At 32.8% G+C, this 20,502-nt stretch overlaps 1 protein-coding gene across 5 annotated transcripts in view; it reads right to left on the minus strand.

Moving 5' to 3' along the window:
• Positions 1-259: 259 nt before the first annotated feature.
• Positions 260-20,502, minus strand: part of tinc (transmembrane protein tincar) — a 168,619-nt gene continuing 148,376 nt past the window's right edge. For 2 of the 5 annotated variants that reach the window (XM_088183061.1, XM_088183062.1), the window contains 6 exons: positions 6,171-6,551; positions 5,536-5,905; positions 4,767-5,462; positions 3,177-3,306; positions 2,841-3,035; positions 260-2,603 (listed from right to left, as the gene is read on the minus strand). In XM_088183061.1, the coding sequence (XP_088039187.1) occupies positions 1,629-2,603; positions 2,841-3,035; positions 3,177-3,306; positions 4,767-5,462; positions 5,536-5,905; positions 6,171-6,551 (2,747 nt within the window). In that variant the 3' untranslated portion in view covers positions 260-1,628. Of the gene's footprint in view, positions 2,604-2,840; positions 3,036-3,176; positions 3,307-4,766; positions 5,463-5,535; positions 5,906-6,170; positions 6,552-20,502 lie in introns of those variants that run through there. The other 3 variants (XM_088183063.1, XR_015809116.1, XR_015809117.1) reach the window with 3 other exon arrangements.

Here is a 20,502-nt window from a genome sequence, read left to right on the forward strand (position 1 = left end):
ACAACAGATAAAACGCAATTTGTATGTAACTTTATATACATACATTGATTTAAAATATATGTATATCGTTTTAGTTTATTCCAAGCCCTAGAGATATTATGATATTATGAGCTGAAATCCTATCAAAAGTAGTGAAAAAGTAAATACGGACTGTAGTTTTAGATTGAAATCATCAGTTATATTTTTGCGAAATTTATAAGCTAGATCAATGCTCCTTTTGGTTCGGATGTATTAAAATTGAAATTTTTACACTTAAAGATTTTCTTATTGCTTATCAATGAAAAGGTCATGGATAAAATCTTCTACACACCCTAAAACGTTTTAGTTTCTATCATATCTGAGATATCAACTTAGTACTAGAGATGTATATAAAGTTATAGGAATTCTGATCATAATGATTGGAACAAATTCGCATGTGATATCGGTCATTTAGATGTTTGGTAGATATACTTATGTAAAGCTGTAATAACTTGCTTCTTATGGAAGAAACAGATCAATACATTCAGTTTTTGAAGGCTGTATTGTAAAAGTATTCTTTACTATTGGATCTATCGACTTAAGAACGCTGAAATGAGCCATAAAGATGATGAGCGCAGCAGTCAACAAATAAAATATAGCTGCTGAGAGAAACTAGTGACGAGATTTTATCCAGGATACTTCTAATGACTGACATCAGTTCTAGAAAACGCGATTCTGGATTATCGCTCGGGAATAAATAAAGTTATGCTCTTTGGGTGTCGATGTTGATGGGACAAGATCACTATGCAGATAGCATATGGTAATAATTTTTGGAAACGATTAATCACGACTGACGAAACCTGGCTACGTTATTTCAATCCCGAAAGAAAAATTCATTCACCGAATGACAGCGATCATAAGAAGGCCTTCTTGCCATGCCTTCCACTGGAAAGGTATCATGAATTTTGTGGATGTGGATTATATTACAAAAGGGTCAACACCAAATATTTTTCTGATCTGTTTAGTGGACCACTACAGCAAACTTTACAAAGCAAGATGCGACTAGAAATACTGTAAACTCAACCCTTACTGCAGGATAATAGTGCAGGACTGTATATTAGTTTAACAAGTTAAGTTCTGGCAGATCTGCTATGGGAATTACAATACAGTGAAATAACTTCTGCAGCAATAACATTTTTTGTCTTAACAATGTGAGAAGAGTTATATGTGATTGAATAAACATTATTGTTTTAAAATGCTTGTTTCACATTGAGAAATAATGCATAGCCTTTGTAATTAGGAATATAATTCTTTAGATTAGATGTTCATGTATTTTCTCAGTCTCACGAATGATTAAAAAAAGTTGAGTTGTACATAAATAAGCTTTAAATATGCCACCCTAAAAAAACATACACAATTTGTGCAGTGCAAAATCTTCATCAGTTCAATACGAAAACCAAAATATAACAATTATATCTTTAGTTAATTTTTCATTAATCAACATATTGAAAAATTTACAATAAATTATATACAGTTATGCTTACATCGTATGGTATGAACACTTATATTAAATACTGGAGATCAAATGTTACTTATGTAATAATCTATTTACAAGCTCGAAGAGTTTTTAAGGAACACATGTTGATGTCACCGTATAACAAAATATCGTTCTATGCTCGATTAACACTTATATACATATTATTATCTGAATCGCCACTAGACGCCATGGAGAAGTTAGCCGAGTCTCGTTCAGAGCAGTGTAAATTCTGATTCTGTGGACCTCCAAAATTCGAAGGTCCTAATAGATGCACGGGGAAAGAGTGGTGCGACGGTGCAGCTCGGGGTCTTGCCGGCGGTCTTCGAATCGCAGGGATCGCTCCGACTATCCTTAATCCACCTTGATGATTTGGTAAAGTGCAATGTGGTCTTGCAAACGATTGACAACTTGAACCAGACACCATCGAAGGCAGCATGATACCTCTTGCTTCAATGTTCAATGGCATTGTTGAGCATTGAGGAGTCATAATCGTGTTATCCACAGGTTGAGTCGGATAATGCGGAAGCGTCGCCGAAGAAGCCACAATATTTCTTAATGACTCTCTACTGTTAGCAAAAGTAGTCATTTTCATATTAGTCGATCTTCCGAACGGTTCTTCGCTAATGACTGGTTGAGGGATGATTGATTTCGCAATCGGTTGAGCGTTCTTTCGTCTGATTATTAAGGTACTATCACATCCGTTCTCGATGATTGCCGTTGTGTTATTTTCGATTGAATGTCCGTTCATATTTGGATGAAGCACTGTTGTGTATTGTACTCCAGCGAATCCATAAACAGAATTCGCTTCCATGGAAGTGAATGCTGCTATAGACGGTGGTAGGACTCCGCGTTGCAACGAAAAGCTCTTCATTTTGGCTTCTTCTTTAGGTATATGATCTAATACAAAATCATCAAGACTGTTGGCTCTAGGTCTTTGGGCTGGCATACTAGCGGCTGAATGCACGCCACTTGAAGAATCGCTTGTGCTTGATCCTGGTGGATCAGGTGGAGATGATCCGCTACTGCCGGATCCAGAACGTACAGTTTCTTCACCAGGAACGCCGGAATCGGCTCTTCTTAAGCATCTAGGTGTTAATCCGCTGATTGACTATAAAAATAAATACACATAAAACATTAATTATAAATTGTATTTTGGACAGCACTGTTCAACAAGTGTTTTGTTATACAGATAAGATTGCTTGATCTATATGTAAATTGATCATATATAATTTTACACATAAATCAGGTTTATATCTTTATAAAAAAAGCTTGATGTACAGTGAATTGATGAACGTTAAATAAATTGAATGATGATAAACTGTTAGTATATTATCCTACACCTAACCTGACATTCACTGGTATGAACCGTTACGGCAGAAGATGTAGTGACGGGTGATAGTTGAGAGTTTGGCTCAGTGGGAGGATCTGGTAGTGCTTCAGGTGTTAAAAGAGGACTTGGATCCTCGTAATCGCAAGGAGGTACCAAGTCCCGGTTAGTGCATGCATATGTTACACTGTCGTCGCGCACGCACGCTAACAACTGTTGTTAAAACATACACCCATGTTAGTACGAAATGTGAGCTTAGTAAATTATTATTTAACATAAGAACATGCATTTTTGTTAGATGATTAAAAATGAAAATGAGTTTGTGTTTTTAATAATACGGACGAGATAACGTACTTTTCCTTCTTCAGATGTATCGTCGCCGGGGTCAAGCATTATGGCACTCCCGAGGGGTAATTCTTTTAATGTGGCATAATCCCCGTCATCTCCCTCACCGATACGTAACGAGGCTCCACGTTCCTTATTACTAAAGAAGATATAAAGATATTTGTTAATTTTATTAATCAGAGCGCAGATGAGATTATTAAATTATATGTTGTGGACTTCATTTAAAAATTTCTTCTAGTTCATAATATTATAAACTAATATTAAATACTTGTTAAAACTTAACTAGAAACAAACGTAAAACTAAAAACATATAAATAATATGTTATAAAGAAAATATTATATGCATTGAATAAAACTATTAATTTTAATTATAAAAATAATAACACTGCACAGCAGTTATGCATTTTTTTAACACTTTAGATATCGTCTATTTCTTTAATGAAAATTTACGACAAAATTCGCTAAAATTAATTAAATCGACTGCTTCTCTTTATATTATTTGTAATAAAATAGTGAAAAAATGTCTACTTAAAAAATTCAGAATTAAAATCTAGATTATAAATAGGTAAAAAAATTCAGAATTAAAATAGTTAAAAAATGAGGAATTTTGTCATAAATTGAAGATATATAAAAAAAACGATTACTTACAGCGAGAAACTAGTGACAGATTAATAAATCAGTGTTTAATTCTACATATTAATAAGTTATCGAATTTTTGTGCCAAAATTGTTGTACAGTGTTATTGTATAACTATAAGCATGCAAAGTGTAAATATTTATGTAAATTGTGCTTTAAAGATTATACAAAAAAATTAAAGTATAAAAAAATTGAAATTAATAAGCCACAACACACATAAGCAGATGGTATATAATTATTTTCAAAAAAAAAATATTTGATTGTATCCTTTAATAAATTTACAAATAATTTTAATAAGAAAAAATAAATCTACAAACTAATATCGTATTGATTAAAAAATCAAAGTAGTGTATACAAAAGTAGTACAAATTGTCAAAAAATATATAGAAAATTAATTTTATTTCAATTTACAAAGAATTTAATTTTACTAATATATTGTTGTATTTTATAAAATCAGATACAGATCCGTGTTTTCCTTATCTTTATAACATATATAATATTAAGTTAATATGTCAGATCTAATATTAAACAAATATGTTCATCAAATTGAATTGAGGAAAAGCTTCTCAAAGAAATTCTACTATAGTTTATTTGCAAATTTATATGAAAAATTAGTTCACTAAAACAATAGATATTTTTTTTTGGAAAATAATACTTACTGTTGAATCATTGAAAGGAGATCTTTTGTAGTTGAATTCATATGAAAATGCTTGCTAGTGATTATATATTTTAGTATAAAGCGACAAAGCTGAACTAGGCCATGCAATACCATGATAGTGTATAAAGATCTCTTCACAATGAATACAGTATAACAAAGTCTATCAAGTTATATGATCCAATTTTCATACATATATCTTCACAGACTTATCTTATTTGATATGCACACATCAATATGGCAGGCACAAGACAGAGACAGAAAAGTCACATGTAACACGACAGCCAGTATGAAGTGTGTTTAGTTACCGATTGTTAGACGTACAAGGAACATCATTGAATGTGACTTTCTGCGTTGGCTTCCCATTAGCTGCGTTAGTAGCCGTTATTTTCTTATTGAACCACGTCAGCTTATCGTTCGAGTCTGACGGATTCAGCGTCATCGTTTTGGGTCTTAGCCAATATATTTGTTCTTCCCCATCGTCGTCGCTTCCACCGCTTGTCGACGATTTTGCTTTGCGTTCCATGGCCGCTCTTTGAATTGTCGTCATGATAGCTTTCTTGGGCGAATTTTCTGATATTGTGTATGTCCTTCCATTACCGACAATAAGTAATGGTTGAGCAGATAGATCGTCTTCTCTTTGAGAAGACAATAAATCTACATCGGTGACTAATTTGATCGATCTTGCCGAACGTACAGCTGCACGTCCGATCGTTACTCTGACTTTGAAGACCCATTTTTGCTTGAGTGTCAAGAATAACCAAACTAAAACCCATAAGAACAGATGGAATATTGTTGATATGACACAGGCTAAAGCGGCGCCGTCTAAACTGCCACGATATACAACAGTATAATCATGAAGTAAAGGAGCACAACACACTGCTATAGCTAGTAGAACGCAGAGAGCAGCGCAATGAGTAAAATATCCCCATCCACTCGCTCCTCTACCTTCTCTAATCATTATAACTTTCTTCTCACGTTCATTGTGTAAGAAAGCATTGAATCTGAAATCAAACATGAACTTAATATGTATACATACATCGTTTAAATATAATTTGATATGCTTCCAATACTTACTTTCCATATCCGTAAAGATAAAGCACTAAGCTGGACGAGAGAACCAGTATTTCAGATAAAATGTATAGTGCTACTGTAACGAGTGGATTTAACAAAAACGGTGACTCTCCCCCTAACATGTTCAGTTTGATGTGTCTCAATAAAGGCAAAGTTTTATCAGCTCCTATCACTTGAACTTTATACAATACAGACATGCCGGCGAATGAGATCAAGCTTTGTATCCCATTTACTAGAAGTTGAAATGAAAAGATCAAGCCGAAACATTTGTTTGTTCCCCAAAACACAGCCGGGTATCTCACGGCGTATACTATCAAAGCTACTCCATAATTTAAGAACTCCAACGACACTGGACCATTCCATCCATTTGATTCTGAAAATGTTATAAATATATAATATTCTGTATTTTAATCCAACATAAAAAATTATAAACTTATAAATCGCTTAACCATAATTATATTTTATAATCGTGTTTACATTGTATGTTTAAGGATTCCATCGATTTTCAAGCCAAGTTACCAATTTATTTAGATTGAATATCAAGCAGGGTGGTTCATTTCAGAATTTAGAAGTGAATAGTTATATTTTTAAAAGGTGAAACGATTTATAGATCATTATCGTGCATAGTGTGAACTTACCCGTTGGATCCCAAGGTTCAATACCAAATATTTCTATCAAAGTTTTTTCCATACTAAAAGGCAATGTTTTTGGTTCTAATTTGGTCACGTTTTGTGTTTTGGTCGTGTTGACGATGGGCGGTTTCGACGTTGTATTAGAAGGCTTCGACTGAGTTTTTGCTATAGTATTTCTTTTGGGTGGTAACGTGGTGACAGTCTCTGTGATTTTTGAAGTCGGCTTCAAAGTGGGCGTTGTTGCTCTTTTGACGGACGGCAGAAAAGTAAACATTGGTAACGGCGTCGGTAAAATTGAAGCGTTATTGGACGAAGTCATGAAGCTGGATATTACAATGCGATCTTTGTTGATGACCAAAAAGTCCAAATCAGTTCTCCACACAGTTTCTGAAAAAACAAGAATATGCAATTAATGTATTGAATGACCTATGACATTTTACTTCTACGCTGATTAAATACACATCAAGAGGGAGAATGCGTTTTTTGTATTTATTTATTAGGTGGCCTTATAAAGGTCGTCACGCAATAAAGGTCACAATATTGATTCACTACAGTGCCATTTGTAAACACGAAATTCGACACGACACGCGAATTAATTCTAGTTTTGATATGGTTGACTTTGACGTGATGGATTTTGTTTGTTAAGTGTATTAATTATAACATAGACAGCTTCGAGAGATTCTATATATGTACATATCTGTAATATAATCTTAAAGCATTTTTGTCTCCTTGTTCAATTGTACCATTCTATGCTATGTCAGTACTAAAAATGTTTTCATTAAACAATTGTCTGTCTTTCACGATATTTTTAGAATGAAATAATGTAGCTAAAAGGGAAATATTAACTTAAGGGTAAATCATTAATATTGATTGTTTAGCAATATATTGTATTCATTGAAATGCACTATGAAAAAACAATGATATTTGGAAGTTCGACTAATAGGAATACATTTGCTTTATTTCAGGTAAGTTTAACGGTACCTAGCAGTTCTCAGTAGTTATGTTAGATAAATGATCGCGCTTCCGCGGCTGGCCAGCCCCTTTTTATGGTAGGGATGGCTGGCGAAGTGAAAACAAAGACAGGTATTGCATACTCGTAGCTATTTATATTATTTGTAATTTTTAATCCAAATAGTCTACAGAATATGCTTCACTAAACATGGGTGTTACATGTTAGCAATAAGTAAGTTTTAATAATTATATTTAATTAAAAATCGTATTTGAAAAGTTTGTGCAAAATGTATGTTTCTTTTAAAAAAACCTTTTTCATTAGAAAATATTGCAATGATATTTTTTTCTGTTACCAACTAAATATAGGTTGTACTAGAGGATATAATTAAAGTAAAAAATAATTAAAATGTGTTGACTGGTGTTTTTTTATACATAAAACTTGATTTATGTTTTATTTTTAAAGTAAATAAATATGAAGAGTATAATTTCTTTTTATTGTTGTAACAACTAAATATTATTGATTTTTATTACTTTACATCATTGAAAGTACACAAAAAAGATGCATATTTTTAAAACACCGTAGTACCGGTATTGAAAATTCCGGTATTATTGCAATCCCTACTCGAGACTTTTTGATTTAAAATGTGCGTAATACACTTTACATTTTATTTGCTAAAAATAAAATGTATAATATCTAATTATTTTTTCGGGCAATTAATTATTTAATAATAATAATGTCAATACCGGCAATACCGGTATTATTGCAATACCTAATTGTGTAGCCAATGGTGTGATTTTTTGCCAGAAAATGTATATGTTAGCGAAAATAAGACATAATGCTATTTTAAGATACTTTAGATTGATTATAAAATTTTGTCTAACAATATTGATGTTAAATTTAGTAAAATTAAAAAAAAGTGGTAGTATATTGAGAACGACGAAGAAAGATATATATAATAATACCTAGATCTATGTTATATATTCTTATTTATAATATATGTATTCTTCAGTGAAATCTCTGTAACGAATACCGAAATAACGAAATTCCCCATATAACGAATCTTCAATTTGTCCCCGAAAAACTTTGACAAAATGTTTTATTGTAACGAAGACTGATCTCAGTATAACGAAATATTTTTCAACTAGATTGACAAAAATTGTTACAACCCAATATTTCTCCGAATTCAGTTCGTCCTTGACTTGGCCTGCGCCGGATGTGTTCACAAGCGACATTCAAGGTGTTTCGTCGACCCTCAAACTTTTTTTATAAAATATATTTTTAACAAATTTTATTGTGCTCATTATAGTATCCTTAAAAATGGACAAAAAACGATCTATTAATCTTGTAAGAAGTTATTTTGTAATATGGTAATTCAAAATAAAAAAAAAGTAAATCATCTTTCTTACATTCAATATAACGAAATTTTTCTTCGGCCCCGTGAGCTTCACTATCCTGAAATTTCCTCCGATGAGATGAATTATATAATTTAATATGATTGAGACGCAATTATTTTGCTGTGATGTAATTTGTTAATCACAGGAATCGAGTTATACGAACGTTTGTTTATAGAGAAGTGATAGGTGTAAACAAGGGACTGATTTGTGTGAACGATGCGATAAATCAATAATGTAATTTTGATACTTGATACCGAAAACAATAAGATACTGTTGCCTCGTGTAACCCAATAAATCCATTAACTTCGTCGCATGCTAAATATATATATAAATGAAGGAAATAAAGGGACAGACACTTGCACTCGGAGAGAGAGTGAAGTCAGAGCCAATACGACGTCTACTCATTTATAAGTAGTTCGTCCAATCAATTTCTCCTCCCGGTTATTTACATCCTCAAGGCTCATGAGCTTCGTTTCATTAGCAACTATTACCCTTACTTAGTCGTGCTTCGCTTCGAGGCTAGGCCTGACCTCCTACCTAGGCTGTCGCGAGTGACAGCCACAGTCAGATAAACCTCGCGAAACTCTAAGAGTGACGTGCTTTAATATATAGAGAGGAATCAGTATAGATAATATTTAAATATCTTGATTCTTACCAATTAAAAAACTACAAGTAAAAAGTAGGAAATATTGGTCATCTTGAAACAATGGTTATAAAAATGTAAATAAATTTAATATGTTATTCTTGATCATTATAATATTGTTATTCTGTTTCCCATCTTCACACTGACGCATGGTCCTTTTCCTCAATGAAAACGTAAGTATTTAGATTTTGGCTCATTGACTCCATTGTCCATTGATAATGACGTCAAAACAACTATCCTCTTCCCCGCGATACAAACGGCGCATTAACGTTGTTACGTTACGTAGTCTGGCGGGTCTTTGTGTACACGTACACAGAGGTCGACGTAACCGTGAACTTTGTGTGGGGTACCGTCTGAGCCGGCACACCACGTTAACGTAAAATCGATAGTACGTCCTACCCCTACACGCCAGAGTTTGCAGCGTTAATTGACAGCGAGCTTTGCGGAAGTTTACTCGGATACGTGGACCAGGACGTTGTTATGCACGGACACATCGATATCTCTTCGCACACCCACTCCAAAACTATACAGCTTCACCTGTGCAACGTAAACGTAAGCCCCAACTCCTTTATTCTCACCACGATTGTGGAAAATGCATCGAATGCGCCTCGTGGAGATAAGCCTAGAAGTGCATTTACGGAATAGGAATTGTTTGCTTTTGAAACGTGTACTTGATGGAGAAGCGTTTAATACAGCGATGTGTAGTTACGGTATCGTACGAGGTAAGCTGCATAATTACCGGTAGATAATAGGTTGAGTATTAAATAACCGTCAACTGTTACAACATGTGTACAAGCTACAGTTATATTTATGCAGTTTTGTTTGATTGTTTCTAAAAAGCATCTAGAGTACCGATTTTTTAATGAAAAGTGACCTTAGGTTGAAAGATAGTGAGTATATCTAAACCACAAGCATCAACCAAGCGAAGTACACCAAATATCAATTTAATCTAGCACTAAGTTAATAAGTAGCCTAAGTGAAATATAGTTTCTCAATCGAGCATATTAATCTATTATTTAAAAATACAGGGAATTGTTTTATTAGATTCACAGATTTTTCGAGTTTGTTTCATTAGCTACCATTTTAAAATGTTACAAAATTAAACGCCGTGTCCGCAAATTAATTAACGGAATCCATCTCTACAAAAGCATTCGAAATCGAGCTAGCCGCCCTTAAACATAATCAAAACGTACAGGCTCGTTAAAATTCGCTTTTAAGAGCGATAATTCCCACCGCGGGTCAATTAAGCATCGTTTTGTACTTTGGGCTATTTGCGTTGTGCTTCGCCAAGGATGGATTTCAATTTGAGGCAATTATTTGCTGGTTCCCGGAAACGACAGGTTTCGCCTGTCGAAGAACACTTATCAAGATTGATTCGGCAAATGAACGATACCGTCCAATATCCGATCGATGGGGGTGGGTATGGTGGCACGGGTGCTAGGACCAAAGCCCGTTGATAGGTAGTCCCGGGCGAGAAGTGTTCTCCAAGGACGTTTATAGAATACAAATGGACGGTCTTTCTAACTCTTCCTTATTTTCCAGGTTGGCGCTTTAAGCGAGTGCCGCTTTGTATTTGTCTCGTTGTGAACAACTAACGGTTAAGGGTTTGGAAAATATTGCTACGGGTGGGATGGAATTAAAACGGAGTGGTCTGAATTCGTTATTTGCGAATCAGTTAAATGGATTAAAACGGAGAGGTTGTTGTCTCTTACTTTTGTGTGCTTTTAAAGTGCGTGTTAGTACTTTAAGACTTTTATTTAAGGAATAAATTTTTAATTAGAATCACCAAATTTTTACCAAAATGATTTTGTCCTATTCAAAGTGGTTTTTATCAGATATAAAAATTCACTTTTCGTTCATCAATTGAGCTACTCAATAGAGGGATTAAATCGTGAGAATCCAAATATTATTATATTATGGTATTAAATCATAAAATCCCGTGACAAAACTCATCAGGATGTAATGTAACAGAGACGGTATTTAAGCGTTTAAGACATTCAAATAGGACCACTATGAGAAAACCCTTTTGCAGATTAAGTCAATTATCTGCCATAAGTCAGAAAGATTTAAGGTAATCGAGTAAGAATAATTGGTGCATTCGAAATTGCCATCCGAACGGCTGTTCGTAATCTATTATGTATATTATTTTATTAATCAATTTTTTATTTATACGCTAAACAAATATAAAATTTAATATTATAATTTATTTCTAATTGCACAAAGGTGTTTCTTTATTCTATTGAGAAAACCCGCCACATTTTTTTTGTAGATTGTCCTATGGCGACCACACAAATAGGTCCAGATTTAAAAGGGTAATTGTCGCATTGTGGATGACTGTGATCAAAAACGTTCATTCATTACATTGAGACAAATATCATGGCACAAGAGGGATTTCTTTTGACCACACAACACGAGTCGTTAAGAGAATCCTTTTTGTGACAAAACGGTACGGACGACTCAATAAATCACCACATCGCAAACCCTTTCCGAAGAATTCGAAAGTCTGGACAAGCAAAAAACTTGTTTTTGAAAATGAAACATCCGATTTCTCGAGTTCTAAGAAGCGACTGCAGCGACCGATGCACAATCGCGATTGGCCAGCAAGCGTGCAACCCCTAAAGGATATAAACCCGGACTCCGATGAGGAGAGAGCTGACGATTGGAGGCACCATACGACACGGCTGAGGCACCAGACAAGAGACGGCCGGAGACAGCAGTCGATCATCCGGAGGAACCAGCTACGCGCCCTCACAGAGCCCTGAGAATCATCTACTGGCATCACCACCAGCGCCACCTTCACCTTCATCGCGAGAAACGTCACGCCGTAATTGTCCGTTTGTCACATGTAAATATCACTTATAAAGCAATCCATCTAGATTCACACAAGAGTCTCATTGGCCGCGAGGTCAACCACCCCTAGGGCTTCGCCCCCTAAACCTACATATATAAATTCACACCTACGTACAATATTCAATATACCTTAAATTATATAGTATTAAATCTTTGTATGTTTATATTAAATACTAATTAAAATATTCTGGTAACATACTATTTTTTAACTTATATGTAAATACAAAAACATTCATCTTCATTTCCTGAATATTCAATCATTAAAATATTTCAATCATACTTCAACCACAAGTAAATCTATTTTAATTTATAACTGCTTTTTTCTAAATTATTACTATTTCACTGCTCTATTTTATAATTTTTGCAACATCTAATTTATTAGGCATATATAATACTGTTGCATAATAATTGAAGTGGGGCAATATACTATTATATATATATATATATATATATATATATATATATATATATATATATATATATATATATATATATATATATATATATATATATATATATATATATATATATATATTATTTTTTTGTATTTATACTTTAAAAAAAAAAAAAAAAATTATCAATTTTTATATTTTGCTTCGTGTTGATAATGTTTTTCAATGTAAGTTTTAAAAAAACTTAATTTATGGTATTTATTGAAAAATACCTTTCATATGGCATTTTTGATACGTTTCAAGCATTAACAGCTAACGAGATATCGACATTAGTATTGATTTACAATTAGAATATTTTCTAATAGTTTATTTTTATAATTATATTGCTAACGATGCTATGGAGTGTTCTAGTTAAAAATAAATGCTGATATAAAATGTTTTGATGGAAATATTGTCACATAAGTTGGTGATTTATATGTGAAAGTCCTGGGTCTGAATCACATATGTTTTATTAATATTTTGTCGTGTTTGGGAGACCAGAATTATTGATTAGTATATATTTATAATTCCGATGATCATCACAGATAGGTTATCCAAGATGTTACTAATCTTACGAATGAATGAAAAGTAGAGAGAGATTATGTTACAACAGAAGATGTATTTTTTAATTGATAGCAAAGAGCTACAGTGTTGCAAAGAAAATATGGTTTTGCTACCTTCTATATTTGTTTAGGATTCATGTATATTTTGCCTGTGAGAAATTCGTGCAGAAGTAAAGAAGTTTTAATTAATAAAAAATGAGATTTGCTTAGTTGATTAGTATTAATTAATTTATTAATAATACGCAATTGCTACTGTTTTTTATATATCTAATAAAAAATACAATATCAAAATTGAAATATTTGATTATATATGGATTAAAGAATATGTATATGTTTTTCACTGATTTTTACAGTTCTGTACATATGATATTTAAATTATATTTATACCGTAAAAGCAATTTTTATTAAAATTCTGTATCGCAAAAGGGCCTTTTAAGTTCATTCAATCAAGTTTAATGGAAAGCTTATCCGTAATTTCATCGATGGGCTCCACTCGCTGAACTATTGAAAGCATCTCCATCTATCTATAGTGCATGTCATATATTATGTAACATATGAACTATTTCATTTTTATACTGATATTTCCATCGTTGCTTTTATGCACTTCGGAGAGCGGCTCTATGCGAAACATTGTTCTCTCATGCGAAAAGAGAAGAAAAGTCGACGATAGACGTTCGCCGTTTCATGTTTATTCAGATGTACCATTTGCTTATCGTTTCAGCTAAATTCTTAGTAAAATAACTCTTGAATGCGAAGCAAAGATAAAGGATAGCTGAGTGAACTGAACAACTAAGTAAGCTTCACTCAAGTTTGGCGAGAATTAGAGCGACTAGCGTTAATAATAAGCGTGACAGTATTAATACATAATGCGGCAACTTAGCGGTAACAATTCTACGACTGAATTATCATAATATTATGATTCGATATACAGTAGTATCAGTTTTAAAAGTATATAAATATACATACATATTTACACGTAAGTACAATTTTCCGGGAGCACAAGCAATACGCGAAAGGCACTCGTCCCAAAAATATTCTGAGCGAATAATTTCGACTCTCGTTCGTCTCGAGTGCCGTCTCTTATCTATATTTTTTTCGTTGTGTTTTCCACATGAAAATTTTCATTTTCCCCTTTAAAAAAGTCAGATGGAAAGGGGAAAAGCGAGGAATTGGAGCATATATGCATGCGGTCGCATGTGTTGATATTGATTTTAAAACTTGTATGCATACTGTGCTTTCTCATTTCATAAGGTTCTATTCTTATTTTAAAAAGTATACTATTGTAATAATATAAATCCAAGGCGTTGGATTAAGCTATATATCGGTTATTCTAGAGTTTAATTAAGCTTTGGCAAATGTATTTTTTTTTCATATATTTTTTTATTAACGGTATGATTTATATATTATTATCAATACTGTCAGATGTTCCTTTTAGTAAAATTAGTATGAATTTTTCAGTAGCACAAAAGTGCATTAAAACTGGAGACGAAGTGTCGAAATTAGTTATTTAGGCGTTAAGGGATTAATATTCATCAAAGTGTCGAAGACGTCGCACAATCTTGCGACGTTAATTAAAGTCTCAGAAATTTTGCGGTTTTCGTATAAAGACTAGTACAATATTTTCGTTCTAAATGTATATTAAAATTTCCAGGGGTGTCACAGCGATTGGGGTGGTAATATTTTATGGAGATCCGCAGTGGCAAAAAACGAGGAGAGACAAATCTTACAAGTTATTAAGCGCTAGGGGTTGAGGCGTAAAGTATTTCAAAAGACATATTTCAGGGTCTTTTTGCAATTTATGTATGTATATGTATACATAGTTCTTGTTACTTGCAATTAAATGTGTGCCATTTCCATTATGATTGACGACGGTGGCTGGATCAAAGGGGGTTTATCTTGCGGAAGATCAAAGGACCAAAAAAAAGAAGCTTTTGGGGAGAGGCGACAAAATGTATAAAAAGTTGTAGACGTGCATTTTCTATGTATTTTTTTCAGCACCGAGTGTTACTGATGAAAAATGCACCCTTAGCAAAGCTGGCGGCTTCAGGGTGATCGATAGAATCGTGAAAAAGTTTTCCGAAATTTAACGAGGAAAGTTCAAAATGATAGAAGTGGTTAATACGAATCTCTCGGGAAGAAGATTGACAATTTGTAATTTTTGATTATAAGTTGTATTAAGGAAAAATACGTTAAAGCTCATTTAGATATTGATGTATAATTAAACACACGTACACGCAGACTAACTAATTGTTATTCCGCTTTGGCAAAATAGGAATGCACTGGATTACCAGAAGCGATCGTTTCAATTCGAAAGGGATTACCAGTGCAGGGAACAAACAATGGGGTTTCAATTTGGCCTTTGCCACATCCAAACACGATAATCTCCAAATTCGTATGCAACGTACGTTTTAAAGGTTTTCAATAATATTTACAAAAGTAATTTTTAAGTTAACTGTATAGGTACAATATTTTATTGAATCGTTAATTATTACCTAAATATTATATATAAGTTTAATTTTAAACTAGAAAACATAAAAATATTTTAAATACTTTGGGTAAAATTACTTCAATAAAAAAAAATGGTTTAATATATAATGAACTTTTAGTTTTATGCTTCTTTTAAAACATATATGCTTTTAATTATATAGATAAATTTTATTTAAGTCTATAGAAATATTTAATTTTGATCATATTCGATTATGTTTATATAAATACGTAGAATACTCGAATATTAAAGTATCGTTGTAAATTCAAATTGAAGTAAAAATCAATATATATCAGTAGCTAAATATATTTCTAACCTAAAACACATGCGACACGCGGAAACTGTCAAGAGATACTGACATAACATGTCAAAACATGTAACCGTTCAACGCGATACACATTTTTTTTGTCAAGCCTATACTAAACTATTGTTTCTAATATTTTTGATTTTAATTATGAATAAAAAAAATTTTATCTGCACGTGATCCTTATTTTATGATTTTTTCTGGTACGTCAGATTTAAATTATAAAGAAACCACATTTAATTAGTAAACATCACTATTTCTTACAAAGATTTGGTTAATTTATTTTCCAAGAAGTTCCCGTAATTTAGCTATAGTCAGTTCTGTTTTGTAATATTCATTAATTTACTTTTGCTTGTACAGAAGTTTAATCAAATAATATTTGCGTTATTCTTAAGCTGAAATTTGCGTTTCAGATTAAAATAATGATTTTTAAATTTAAAATATTTGATATTACTAAAATTATAGCAAACACCAATAAAAAACAGAAAAAAAACAATGAATCTATTTGTTTTAGGAATGTTGTATAAAAGAATAGGCGACACATTTCGTTGAAGAAAACAATTAACACCAAAACTGTAAACGGCCTAAAATCGAAAGAATAGGCGGGCCTTTAAATTAAACTGACCGTTTTTAAAACTACAAAAATATGTCTTGCACATCGTTTCCAGACTTATGCAACTCAAGCGTAGTCCGTAACATCTCAGACTAGTAACTCTAAGGTTGCGAGTTCGAGCTCCAGCAGCGGCACTCGAATTTTTATTTATAAAAAATGCACTATTATAAAAAAAACATAGATGTCAGATAGGTCGACCATTAGTTGCTTTTTAATTCTAGTAGCATAAAATAAGCTTTATTATACTATTGATATAAAATATAATAAGAATTGAACGCGTAATGTAAACTTTATCTTGCTTTTGCCCGTTGTCTCACCCTCGCGGCCAGTACTGAATTTAATATATATAAAAACATATACACATAAAAAGATGGGAAAAGTGTTTTAAGAGTATAATAAACTTTTGCCAAGCACATTCCGAAACACCCTGTACGCATGCAAAAACTGTTTTTTCCTTATTATGCAACGTCGATTTACGCAATCTGATAGCGGATATCGCTCCTCTACGGCCACGTTTTCCCTTTCCCAGAACGACGTCCGCCTTTTAAACGTCGACTTTTCCTTCGAACGACACGAATCCAGGAACATTCTCTATTCGCAGATAAGAGATATTCCACGGGTCGGTCCACCGCGCTATCGCAAATCATCGCGCAATTTCAACCCCCTTAGGGGATGGGTAAAATTCAAAAGCCATTATCGTTACTTTTTTTCGCTTCTCTCTCTCATATCACCACGCGTCGCGAGCACCAATGAGATAAAACAATGAGATGATGCCCTGAGACTGGTTTTTATTCCTGCGGACCCTCTTTCGCGAGGGCAATAATTGAACTTGTAAGGATAGGTAGGGGGTGCGCATTTTCACGGTGGATAATGCGAAAAACGAAGAAAACGGCGTTAACGAAAAACAGACGCCGTAATTGAATATTGAATCGCGATGAGGGTTCAACACCCTAATTAAGTAACCATTAATGTATATATTTATATAAGGGGGTGTGCTATATAAATGTATATTATACAAACTATTATGAAGATAATTAGAAAAAAATATTAATATTATTCATGTAAAAAAATTTACATACAGATCGTATAAAATAAATGGTTTTGAGAAGACGTTAAAAAAGAAACGCATTTCACTTTGACGATCCGAATTCTGTATAAATTTGGAATCCCCTATAGCGACCACACACAGATGACCACGTTTGAAAGGGTCATTGTCTTAAACCCTAAACTCGCGTTAATGACTGTGACCAAAAATTATCATTCATCAACAATTGAGAGAAACAACACAATAGTGTAAAGGATGGTGGACCACACAGACAGAGCTTACAGTAAATATTCTCCGACAATAAGAGAATTCTTATGTTGCGAAACAGTCACGGATATCACAAGTCACCGCATCCGTGACATTCCAGAAAATGCAATACGGCCTTGGACGAGCAAACGTCGCTTTCTAAAGGCGTAGACATATTTCGCCGTACTACGGAGCGATTGCAGTGATTGGCTGGATGATCGCTGCATAATTGCGATTGGCTAGTAAGCATTGTATCATTGGCAGTCGGGCAGTCACAAGTACCAGCAGCCACTCGAAGAGACCAGTAGATTCACCCCGCCTGGCAGACGCGCCCCCACCGACACGCGCGAAGATACGACCTGAGACTCCCGAGCGATCATCGCAGCAAGAGGAACAACCTCCAGACACTCACTACAGATAGCTACAACAATTTTTGAGGATCGTTCATGAACATCATCCTTGCGCCAGCTTCACCACCGCTTGAAGAAAAAGTCTCGCTATTAATCGTCCGTCGCACATATGTAAATATTGTAATAAAAAAATCGTACTAGATTGCACATTGAGTCTCATTGGCTACGAGGTCAATCACCCTTAGGGTTCCCAAACTAAACCAAATAACCCTGTTCAATCGAAAAAAATCAGAAAGGGTTTTTGAGGTAATTTGGTTATTAATAGTAATATTTTTTTATGTACATATGCTAAAAATAAAATATATTGATTTTTATCATCGTAACGTATTGGGCTAATCTGTAAAGTAAGGGTGGTTTTAATTTAATTTAAATCAACTATTAAATAGGAGTAGCATAATCAATATCTCGTATTAAAATATTTAAAAAAAATCTGCTAATATATAATTAAAAAATGTATGTTGAAGCTATACATTGTTAAAGATAAGTTGAAATAAGATTCTTATTTTTTATTTCATTAAAATATTTTTTATTTTATTTATTCTGTTTATAAAAGATGTAATGTTTGCAGTAAATTAAAATCAATAAAAGAGTTTTTGGTATATAATACATATTTAATTTATAATTTTAAATGAAAAAAGTTTAAAACAGCTTATAAATTTAAAGCTTTATATATTACAAGTGCTTTTTAAAAATATATTAAAAATATACAAAGCGTTATATTTTTTCTTTACTTGTATTGAAACATTTCATTACAACAAAAATAAATATACGCATTACGTGTTTCGCTGAGCTTTTCTTTTCAACGTTTTAGGCTAAACGTCAGAACGAGTCGGCACAGCATCATTCTTGCAAAAAAGGTTAAATTGCTTGTGAGATACAATATATGTATGTACGTTTCTTTGCTTTGAAATTCAGCTTTCGTCGAAAAAAGTCATTTGCACATAAAAAAAAATAAGTGCATGATAAAAGACGAAAGACAATGCGATTTTGATTGCGAAACCTAAATGCAATATGCCAGAGACGGTGGGGTGACGTAAAAAAGGTGCAGATTAAACCGTTCCAGTATTTCCGGCATGAAACAACAATACGGTCACCGAGGGATCTGAAGGGCGATATAGTGTTAGGGGTTGGCCAAAGGGGGATGGCGGATGGGTTGTAAATTTTCCTTTTCCATTTTCCGTACGATAATCAGAGGTTATCACCGATCCTACAAGAGTGAACTTAAAACGAGAATCTTCTCAAAATAATTTTATGAAAAGATATCTATTTATATTCTGGGAATATCTATGATTGGAAACGGACCTACTAAGAAATTCTAAGAAACTTTTGTGATCCATCTGAAATTTTAGCCTTGTTTATAAGAATTCCAAGAAAGGTACTTAATATTTAAATTATTATATTACAATATGGTTTTAGGTTTCATAAATAAACAGTGTCAAGTCAACTGGTATTAAAATATGTAAAGAGAATAAAATTCTAAGTAAATGCATTTTTTAAATTGAAAAGGGGCGCAAAAGAGTTGAAATGTGTATATATTGCATGAAACAGGGGATTCAAAAGATATATGAGAATTTTATGTGCAAAAGGGGAAACGAATGCGCATAGATTTTAAAGAAATGGATTCGTTGTGTAACTGCAATTGATTTATGTATTAAGTGTATGTAACGCTTTTTAATATAAAATTTCAGATAAGATGATATATAAATTTAATACTAAATCGTATCATGAATATTGCTAGAAAATCAATATAATGCAGAGGTTATTTATCATCATAAAAACTATTTTACCATTTTTTCAAGAACGGTAAAGCAAAATCTAACAATAAATCAAGAAAATTTTTATAAAGCGTGATTTTATTTTTTATAATTATTATATATAAAAATGTCTATTTTGTGTTTGATTTTCATTTAAATATACTATTTGATAGACAGCAATTTAACATTCTTTGAAGTTTAAACTTATGGTAACTAAAATTTTCTGTATTACTTATAAAAATATAATTTATTCATAGTAACAGAAATAATATTGGAATGTATCTCATTCTTAAAACTCGCCAAAAATGATCATTTATAAATAAGGATAAACTACACAATAGTATGGGACCACACAAAGCTCTCGATACGACCAGAAAAAATCATTAATAACACGCAAAGAATCTTCGCTGCATTAAAAGAATATTTCTTTGTTAAGAAACAGTCAAAAATATATAATAAATCACCGGATTCACAAAATTTCCATTGCAGTATACGACCTTGGACAATGTCCATCAAGAAAACGTCGCTTTCTAACCTACCTAATACATATTTCCCTGTTCTAATAAACGAGTACATCTATTGGCTGGATTATCGCTGCATGATTGCGATTGATCAGCAAGCTTTGCAACCCTGGATACTTAAGCCTGT

The sequence above is a fragment of the Plectrocnemia conspersa genome, unplaced genomic scaffold, assembly GCF_051122295.1.
Source record: "Plectrocnemia conspersa isolate PC_06_02 unplaced genomic scaffold, ASM5112229v1 ptg000003l, whole genome shotgun sequence".
NCBI lineage: Eukaryota > Metazoa > Arthropoda > Insecta > Trichoptera > Polycentropodidae > Plectrocnemia > Plectrocnemia conspersa.